This window comes from Cinclus cinclus, chromosome 1, assembly GCF_963662255.1.
Source record: "Cinclus cinclus chromosome 1, bCinCin1.1, whole genome shotgun sequence".
Classification (NCBI taxonomy): Eukaryota; Metazoa; Chordata; class Aves; order Passeriformes; family Cinclidae; genus Cinclus; species Cinclus cinclus.
The window spans coordinates 132,369,103-132,379,191 of record NC_085046.1 but is presented as its reverse complement, the minus strand read 5'-3'; the positions used below and the strand labels follow the sequence as shown (position 1 = coordinate 132,379,191).

General features: G+C 33.2%; 1 protein-coding gene across 41 annotated transcripts in view; it reads right to left on the bottom strand.

The window, feature by feature from the left end:
- RIMS2 (regulating synaptic membrane exocytosis 2) overlaps positions 1–10,089 on the bottom strand; it is a 449,594-nt gene that overhangs the window by 176,737 nt on the left and 262,768 nt on the right. For 37 of the 41 annotated variants that reach the window (XM_062490879.1, XM_062490968.1, XM_062490936.1 and 34 more), the window contains 2 exons: positions 8,644–8,815; positions 7,956–8,109 (listed from right to left, as the gene is read on the bottom strand). In XM_062490879.1, coding sequence (XP_062346863.1) covers positions 7,956–8,109; positions 8,644–8,815 — 326 coding nt within the window. Of the gene's footprint in view, positions 1–139; positions 167–7,955; positions 8,110–8,643; positions 8,816–10,089 lie in introns of all 41 variants that reach the window. The other 4 variants (XM_062490837.1, XM_062490844.1, XM_062490828.1 and 1 more) reach the window with 1 other exon arrangement.

The window sequence follows — 10,089 nt, the reverse complement described above, 5'->3', positions numbered from 1 at the left end:
AGCAGACAAGAAAAGCCATAGAATTTTTATGCATTTTAGCATCGGCACAATAGGTAGCGAAAGCACACCAATAAAACATCAAATTAAATTCTGCACGTATATGGAAGCAATAAGAATTTCTGGCATGCTGAAAATTTACCTGAATTATATGAATATAAGCCTTTATCTGGAAAACAAATATTGAAATGAAGCAGTGTCAGGGGAAAATACATGAATCAACACATGTAACAGGGATGATTAGAACCTTAAACTTTTTTATAATTGCTGCCAGAGATGAAAGAAATTGATACTGTAGGCCACACTCCTTCAGAATAATAAAACTCAAGCAGCTAAGAGAAATTAAACCATAAAAATGCCAATAACTTTTGAATTAACAATTATACACAACAGTGACAGAGATCTAGTAGAACATTTTCAGTCATTTCCATTTCCAATTCTGAAATACAGTTGTGTACTTTTACTATAAGTGCTTAACTTTTTAAGGGCAAATTTTATATTCAGCTAAGCATACAATATGAGCTGCTACCCTTAAAAATATTGCATGCTTCTGTTGGCACTGCAGCACTAGCAGAATTTTCCTAAGAAATAGTTTGGAATCCTGCTTTAAATTTAGCAGACTCTGAAGTGTTGTGCCAGTCAGTCTCCTCCCTCTTGCTAGGTCTTGATTTGGTAAATATGTACATACATGAGAACCTCAATTACATACTGTTGCCACCAGTGAATTTTAGAATCCTGATATGAGCTCAAGGATTAAATACTTCCAATACATGATTTATTCTTTGCATTCCTTAAGTCCGACTGGTTTATGTATTTTAGCTTTCCATCCAATCATACCAATTTTTCTAAACTGAACAAAATAACAGTATGCAAATATCTGGACAATTCTGGAAACATAAAATGTTAATTACATTTTTAGATTTTGAAAATATGATTTCCATAAGATGCCATAATACATAGAAGTCAGGAAGCCAGAATAACTTTAACAATATCTTGTCATTAGCAAGATTTTCTGGTATTTTTATTCCTTGTAGTTGAAAAGCTCACAGACACCGCATTAAAGAGTGACAGTCTGTAAGAAAATAATGCACCTCAGATGATATGATATGACAGTCTTAAAGAAAATTTCAATTTCTTGCCAAATGGTGCTGTTAATGGATTCACTGGATGACTAAGTGCCTTCTGGCAAGTCACCCTTTTTCTGTTGTCCAGGTACTAACTATTTTAATATGTGGATCATATTACTAAATCATTCTCCTACCTACAATTTCTGACTCTATATTTTCATCTTTTGTTTCTTAATAAATGTAATACATTTTTATGTCCCAAACCCATTAGGCAATATAATTTCAAAGTGAATGATAGGGTTCTTTTCAGCATAACTTAAAACCTTTTAGCTGTGATTTATTGTGTAACTTCTTTAATATTTGTATTCCTTAATACTAATCTCTCCTGGCTACAAATTTCATTAAAAATGACAATCATTTGGCAACAAAATTATGAAAAATTTGGAGACTTTTCCTAGTTTACCCTGACAACATCAGGTGTTATCCAAACACCAAAGTTGGAAGTGTGCCACATGCCCACAAAAAACTCAATTAACACAGTCTAGAAATTATTCATATAATTGAAAATTATGGGCTTTCTGAATTTAACTGCTGGATAGGTCTTTAAAAGGGTAGAGCTCCTTGACAAGCACAAGAATATAAAATTAGTGAGATTATAATGGGATCAAGGACTAAGAAAGCAATGTTTGCTTCTATATGGTCATAGCACAGAAAGGAAGAAGTCAGAATAGCATTTAAATAGTATTTAATAGTATATTAAACCATCTGAAAACTTCATTACGCAACAGAAGAATAGTTTAATAACATGATTTTATCAAGTAACTGGAGAAATAAAGCAATTCTCTTAAACTGCTTCAAAACAGGTTTTTAAGTATTTTTGTAGGTTAATTACAATTTAGTAAATTAATATCCTAAATTAGTTTTTTTTTTATTACAAAAAGATTTTGATAGTTTAAGGCCTTTTTAGACATCCCTGTATCATGTTAAATACCTTTTAATTAAAGTATTTAAAAACCATAGATGTACAATAAAATATAATAAATAAATAATAGATGTACAATAAATATAATACTGGTATAGATATCCATATTCTGTGAACAAAATATCAGTGCATGCAAACAAAGATTAAACATGCCCAAGGCCTGTGCTCCATTAAAAGAAAGAGAAAAACTAAGGAAAAAGCATGAAAGAGAAAATTAATTGCTATGTTTTCTGTTTAGGGTAAAATTCATATAATAAATTAATCATGGCCTGTGCCACTGACCATAAAATGCTCCATATTATAATTTAGGAAAAAAGTCACTGACATATGTTTCCATTAAGTACAATTCACTTACCTACCAGTGAACAGCATTATTATAATTTCCTCAAGTAAGGTTCAATAACATTCCTTGAAAATAACCATGCTGGCTTACCAAACTGAAAACAAACTAACAGGAAATTGCTGAGACAGCAAGATCCTGATTCTGCAGTAAAATAAGCCTCTAATAAGAGCTCCAAGGAAGTGAATAATATTCACTGGAAGAAGATTGGCCATCATTTCACAGGGGCTTATATTTCACAGATTAAAGTTTCAGATACATTTGTAATTAATTATTGTTAAACTTTAATGATTTTGGTACTACGAAATGTGTTATCTTGATGCTCTAAAATACAGACTTGACAGCTTTACCATTGAAATAATGGAAGAGAGGGATTAAATTAACAGTTATGACATTCCTCCTTGATCTGATGTTAGAGCCACAGAACTCCAAAAAATAAAATTTGTCAGCACCCAGAAATTACAAGTGCATCTAAAAATGTTTACAAAAATTAATAAGCAATGAGATTCTTTATTTTTTAATTCAGTCTATCAGTTTGATGTTTTCTAGGCTGATTTAATAGTTTTTATCATGTTAAGGTCTCAGCATTGCTGCAGAAAATACAGCCTGATGGAAAAATGTACAAAGTAAAAAGCTAAAAAGATGACAAAACTTTTCATGCTACTCAAAATACTTTTTTTACACATTATAGATTTTCTTTATTTCCACCAAAAAAATGAATAAAATTTGAAAAAAAAAAGTTATATACAGCTTTTTGCACATTAAATGCAGATTTGTCTTAGAACATAACTATAGTCAAATTTTGTCCCCAGAGTTTAAATTCTCATTACTGTAATTTCTCTCCCTCCAGAATTTTTATGGGCCTGGAGAATCATGAAATTCAATAAATGGAGTCGTTGATGAATTTCATTCTAAAAGTGATGAAAATAAAATTCCCATTGCAAGAAAACTACTCCAAAGTCTCTTTATTTAGATTTATTTTTATTTTCACTGTTTTTTTCTGGTCTTCAGATCTTGAAAAAATTTTGTACTTCTACATGTTGATTTTCAAACACTGTAATTTCTAAAATCTTTGAGATCTTATTCTCAGCAGAGTTTATCTCCCATAGATCTATTACTTTGCCCTTACTGAGGATGCCCAATATATATTTTTTTTATTTTTCAAACCATGTTGTGAATTCTTATGGTATTTAAAAACTGTACAGAAACCTGCTGCTATACAGACCTGTGCTGCAACAAGAGAACTGAAAATGTCTGGGTTTACTGTCTGGGCTTTGTATTCACATTTCTTCTCATTTGCACACTCAGCTGTTACCTACATTGTACACTGCACTCTCTCTGGGCTGCAGACCAGTAACTGGGTCAGCTTAGTTTCAAAGCTGCAGAATCAGAAAACAAGTGTCACTTTTCAATCCTAAGTATATGGGAAAGTCTTAAAACACTTGGAGTAAAACAAAAATTGCTTCAAAAAGAAATTCAGCATCAATATGAAACTAAAAAAAAATGTTGTTCTCCAAAATCAAAAATAACCACATATTCTTTCTCAATTCAACAATATCAGCTCACACTGCACAAAGACTCACATTACATGGAGATAACTGTAAAAGATGAAATAAGAATGCCTCATATCCAATTTGATTTCTATCTCTATATTGTGGGCTCATGGAGAGGAACTAATTTTAGATACACAATCCCATGATATAAACCTTGTTTGATTGCTGTAACATTTCTCAACAAATAGAAATACTAACCCTAACTTCCACACTAGTGATCCTAACAACCATAAACACAGCATCCAAAGCACATTCAATTTTGTACCGATTCTCCAATAAGATTCTTAGCTAATGTGAGATGGAAAAATAACCTACCAACAATGGGAATTCCTAAATATTCTCTAAAATTATTTTTAATTTTCTGGTTACAATCTTTTTCAGAGGCAATATAAAAAGAATTTAAGTTTGGCTGTAATTCTAGTTAATGTTGTCTGGAATTCTGGGTGTATGGCTGATTTTGTGGTAAATGTTAGAGAAAAAGAGGTAATTTTAAAAATTCACTTTGAAACTTGAGCACAATAAGTAAAATAGACCTACTCATTACCCCACATTTCACTTAAGAAAAAGCTGAATATACTCATTGGATCAGGTTATAAAAATCTGAAATATAATTAGCTGAAAGAGCTAGTAAGTCATAATCCTATGTTCTATAGTAGTTCCAGTTTCTAAGTAGATATCTGTCAAAAATCACAAAGGAGAAACTAAAGGAATGATTCTCTATCACTAGGAAGTTAATGGAATGTATAGATCAGAGGACTGGGAAAGAGAAGGTGGACAGCTGACTTAGATCAGTCTGTACCACAACACACTGCCCACTCAAAGATATTGAGAGATAAATATATGTAGAAACTAAGCTACTGTCTCTGAAAGCTGGTTCCTAAAAAAACAGCATATGGGGCTCTGTGGGAAGCTTGCACTTTGCTACTGGCAATCTGTAAATACAACTTCACTCTTCAGGGCTGACAGTCTGCTCTTCTTCAGGAACACTGCAATCCATTAAAAAGAGAATAGAAGTGTGAAGTGTAGGTGGTTCTTTTAAACTACCTTTAGAGAGCAACGTTTAAGTATTGTCTTCAAATATATGTGTTTATCACTACTCAGCAATCATAAAGATGAAAAAGCTTAGATGTGTAATGTGCATTTGTACAAACAAAAAACAACTTTGTAATTCAAAATATCTCTCCTGTCATTTCTCACACTAATAATTTTTGGGAGTATTCAATAAAGTCTTTCACATTGTACTCACAAATTCTATAGAAGCACTGTAGAAAAGAACAAAAGGTGGACTGAACTGCTCAGATTTTGCAGCCCCAAAAACTGAAATCAGCCTGCTTAATAAAAAGGCCAGTATATGTTCTAAGAAGTGCTTTGAAAAAACATTGACAAACATGCTAGACATGCCTTGTTCTAGAGATTTTATTTATGCTGTCATAATGTGCTGCTGGATAACATCGTCTGTTTCATCATACACAAGAATGTTATTGTAAGATAGAGAAACATCTTCAGACACAAGAAAATAATATATTGTTTCACCTCATACTCTTTTGACACCTCAAAAACAAAAGTAAAACCTCTTGACTTCTATGTGTACAGAATAAATATTTTACTTTGTGAAGGCAAACACTCTTAGGAGGTGCTGTCTGCCCCTTCACCAGTCCCTTGGTGATGACATTTAGATTGGGAAGAGTGTTTCTGGAGGCCATCTGGTGCAATGCCTGCTTCAGGCTTGGCCAACTTACACTGCATTGTTTACAGCCCTGTCCAACAGAGTACTGGACCTCTCAGTAGGATATTGCATCAACTCTTTGGACACCAAGAAGTACTTTCGTTTCCATTTCAGAGGTGTGACAGCAATAAAAGAAAAATTGGGTTTTTTTCCCATTGCTAAATGGATTCTGCTTCCATAGCTGAGCCCTGATCAAATGCTAAATTTCCAGTTGTATACCTTTTCAGACCCCAGAAAACAAGGGTTTTAATTCCAGAATACCCTGTTCTGTATACATTTAAAACTATCTGTTTAAACTGAAAAATTTTTATGATACAAAAGGAATCAAGACATGAATATATGCCCAGGTCACTAGAGAAAAATCCTTCCTTATTGGGTCCCTATCTCCATACAAAAGGAAATAGGATAATTTAGTATAGGAACATGTGAATTCTCCAGAAAAAAAAGAGTGAACATCTGAAACTGTTTATTTGACTGAAGTTTTTACAACCTGAGGCTAAAAAACTAATGCTCTGGGAGCAGCCAGGCTAAACCATCTTAATTGAAAAGCAGGACTTCTCTACCAGATCTTAGCATTCCATCAAACCAGAAGTTTTTGTTAAGTCCTGTCCTCTGTATTTACAGACAAGCATGTAAAATTTTTCAGTTCAGCACATTATTAATATTAGTAATCATTAGTTACTGTTTATTACTTATTAGTACATAGTATTATTACTAGATTAAAAAAAACTGAATGTCTTTCAAATTTTAAGTCAGCATCTTCCAACAGATCTTTACTCAAACATCACTAAAATATGTTAAAAAATAAAAGATAAATTCATTCTTAATGACAGTTATTTATTGCACACACAGAAATTCTGACAAACAGGGCTTGTTTGCAGGACTGAGTATTTCCTGAAAACCAGAATTTCACTAACCTCACATACAAAGAGTCCAACTGGTCTGCAAAAATAGTTGTTGTAGATGGAAACTTAACTTCTTGAAATGTGTTAGAAGATGGCATCAACCATATAAGAAGTATAATTTAAAAACTTTCGTTAAAATGAATAGACTGAAGAGGACTGAACTGCAGTAGAACTCATTACCTTTTAACTATCACTTCTTTCCTCCTTTTGTGGACAAGTATAATGTTACAACTTCAAGGCTATGCAGTATAAGTCTCTGATAGTGTATGTATCTCAGAATATTATGATATGGAGCATTTTAATCCTTCTCACCATCGAGTGCACAGAAGCAAAACAAACAGCTTGAAATACTTGTGTACAATGGGTTATCTAATAAAGACTCTACATAGAACGTACAAAATATCCAAGATGGTTTTCATGACTACACACATAAGTTTCTGTGAGTTTGAGTGAAACTTGCACAAACACTCACATACAATGACTCAAAGAAACTCCAAGTAAATCTTAGAAATTGGATTGCAGTTGCTGAAGTTTCTTTCTGTTGCTGGGCGGGGGGGGGGAATTTGTTTGATATGGGGTTTTGGTTTTGTTTTCTTGGGTTTTTGTGGTCGTTGTGGGTCTTTTGGGTTTTGGGGGTTTTATTAATTTGGTTGATTCATTTGGTTTGTTGGGGTTTTTTAATATAACTGCCAACTGGTATCTTATAAAGTTTATTCAGTGAGGAACAGCTTTAAATCATTGGCAGTATTGAACAGTTTAACTGAAGAAACCATAAAGTATTGATGAACCAGATTTTTCCCCTTTACTGTCTTATTCTTATGTATCTATTTTTATTACCATATTTCATACATTCTATTTTCAAAACATCTACTGACAACTGCTATGGATTGAGTATAATAAACTCTACAAAGTAGATTTTTTAGAGAAATTCCATTTGTGAATCTATGCACACAAAATAATATCAAAGCAAGGCAACAGGCCATGGCATTAATTTATCTACATATGATGTTATATACAGGTTACTTTAAGAATTATTAGCTAAAGAGAGAGGTCCTGCAAATCCAGTTTTGCTTAAACAATGAAATTATAAACATAATACAAAAGAAAGAGCTTCATGATAAAAAGAGCACATTGTATAAACCAAGATAATTTACTCAAGCTGAGGATTTGAACTGAGTCGTCTCATAAGAAAAAAATGGTGTAGCGCTCAGTGGTTGATACCATTTTTAACATGTCAGACTCATCAGTAATCACAAATTATCTATTCATAACAGCTACAAATCAACATAAAAATTCTGTCAGCTTTCCATTTGAAATAATTTAGTAGATTTTATTATTCATTATTTCAGATGAACTATACACAGTGGGTAAAACTAATAACCTACTTTGTAACCTCCGTGTGGGACTCTCGCCATGGAGTTGTCTGCGTGGCAGATATGGTGAGGGATGGGGAAGTGGCAATGAAGAGACATCATGTGTTTGAAGTTTGTACCAGTGAGGTTCATCATCTAGTAATGCTGTCTCTAACTCAATAAGAATCTAAAAAAGAAAGAACAGTTAAAAGTAGGAAAGCATTGTGTGACAGAAGATTTTAAAATAGATATAAATTTTATTCTATTATTCTCTTATTGCTAAGGACTTTGTCTGAAGTTATATAAAAACCTTGCTTTAATATGAATGTCCTGTGTCTTTTAGAACACTAAATATACCAAAAAACTTTTCACAAAACAATTATTACCTTATGAGAGCCTTTAAAGCTTTCAAATAAGTTAATAAGCAACCTTCCAAAGTACTAGTAAAACATGACTATGGATAATATGGATTTTAATGAACAATTAGAAATTGAGAAACCACATTCAGGCTGTTACTAAAAGAGAAAAAAACACAGAAAGAATCTCATACTAGGATTATGTGATATGTGCAAGATCACTAGTTACTACTAAGTGAAAGAAAAAATAAAACAACTAAAACCAGCTTTGCTTTGCACAGTTGGTAATTTGTTTGAAACTACTGCATCTATACATGAATGTGTGAGCAACTTTATTTTTTTAGTAACTACCAATACTTGTATACCTCTCCTAAAAATTCACTTTCTTCCTCTCGAACTCGTGCTTGGTCCCAGAGAGTGATTTCTAACATTCGTTCTCTAAACTCTCTCCGATGAACTGGAGAATAAATAAATGTCTGATTCCACTTAGGTTCCAATGTTTTCTTTACTGTTTTTGTTCTTCTTTTATTTTTATCACTGTAAAAAACAGTTAAATATTAAATATGTTCAAAACACCATTAAAATGCATTTAGTAAATAATGGAAAATAGGAAATGTTAAATAAGTGGTTCACCTTGTAGAATCACGGGTACAATAATCTACAGCAGGAATTTTCCTTTATTATAAAGGTCAGTGCATATATAGAGGATACTTCATAAGTTCATATTAAAAATTAAGGTTAGGTAATTTCAAGTTTATGTACAATTCCAATTTTAATATGTTCCCCAAAACCCACAAGTGTTTTAATATGATTTTGGGTGTATTTTCTTTTATTTCGGAAGCAGCATTTTGCAAAGCAAAATGTACTTCCAGAAATGGGATTTCCACAAGGCACAGTCTGGCAGTACAGCATCTCCATAGACAACACTGGGCATACCAAACACCTGCATTTCAGAAAAATGAGCCAGCTGGTTCACTCCAGTTCCAGTCCTACAGCAGCTCACTCCAGCTGCAGAGCAGGAAGGAGCAGCAGGCTCACATGAAGGAATGGTCAAGGAGCTGAGGGCAGTGCAGGGTTTTCCTCACTAAGGGCTCCTTATCCACCTGGGAAACCAGAAGCCCTAAAAATGAATTACCTGTTTTTTTCCAGCAACACTGGAACAAACAGCGTTCTCAAAACAGCTTCCCAAATCCTTTGGTCACTCCAATGAATCACCCAGGCTGAAAGTGGACCTCCACTACCAGGTGAGGTCTCCAGGCAAGGTTATCCTGGCAGCCTTGGCTCTGGCTCCAGGGTGTTATTGAAAGCAATGTCTTTTGCAGAATATTTCTACTTGAAAGAATTAATATTTTCTGACTGAAACAATTTTTGCTGGAAAACACCCACACTCCTCCTCCTCCTCCTCCTCCTCCTGAAAATACTGACAAGAGTCCTCATAACAATGCTTATTTTAAACCTGCTGATTGCTGCATAATGCAGCTGCCATACTAATTTATGAGGATTTTTAACAGGCAATGCAGATACAGTCCATTCATTAATACTTGCAATTGTAATAAAGTCACTGTATTTCTGAACTGTTACTTGGAAGTTGGATCAAAAAAATTACCTAAGAAAAAATATTTTTAGACACACTGTTAAAAACATGTAAACTATTTCTAGTATACTAAATGTTTGTTTACCTTTGTGAACTGAAATGCTACATTGTACAACATTTTTCAGTGAACTTTCTTTAATCAAAGAGAATTCAGCATCTTCATCTAATTAAATGCTGGACTCTACTAAAGTGTATTTTACCTCTGGCATGTTTCTTT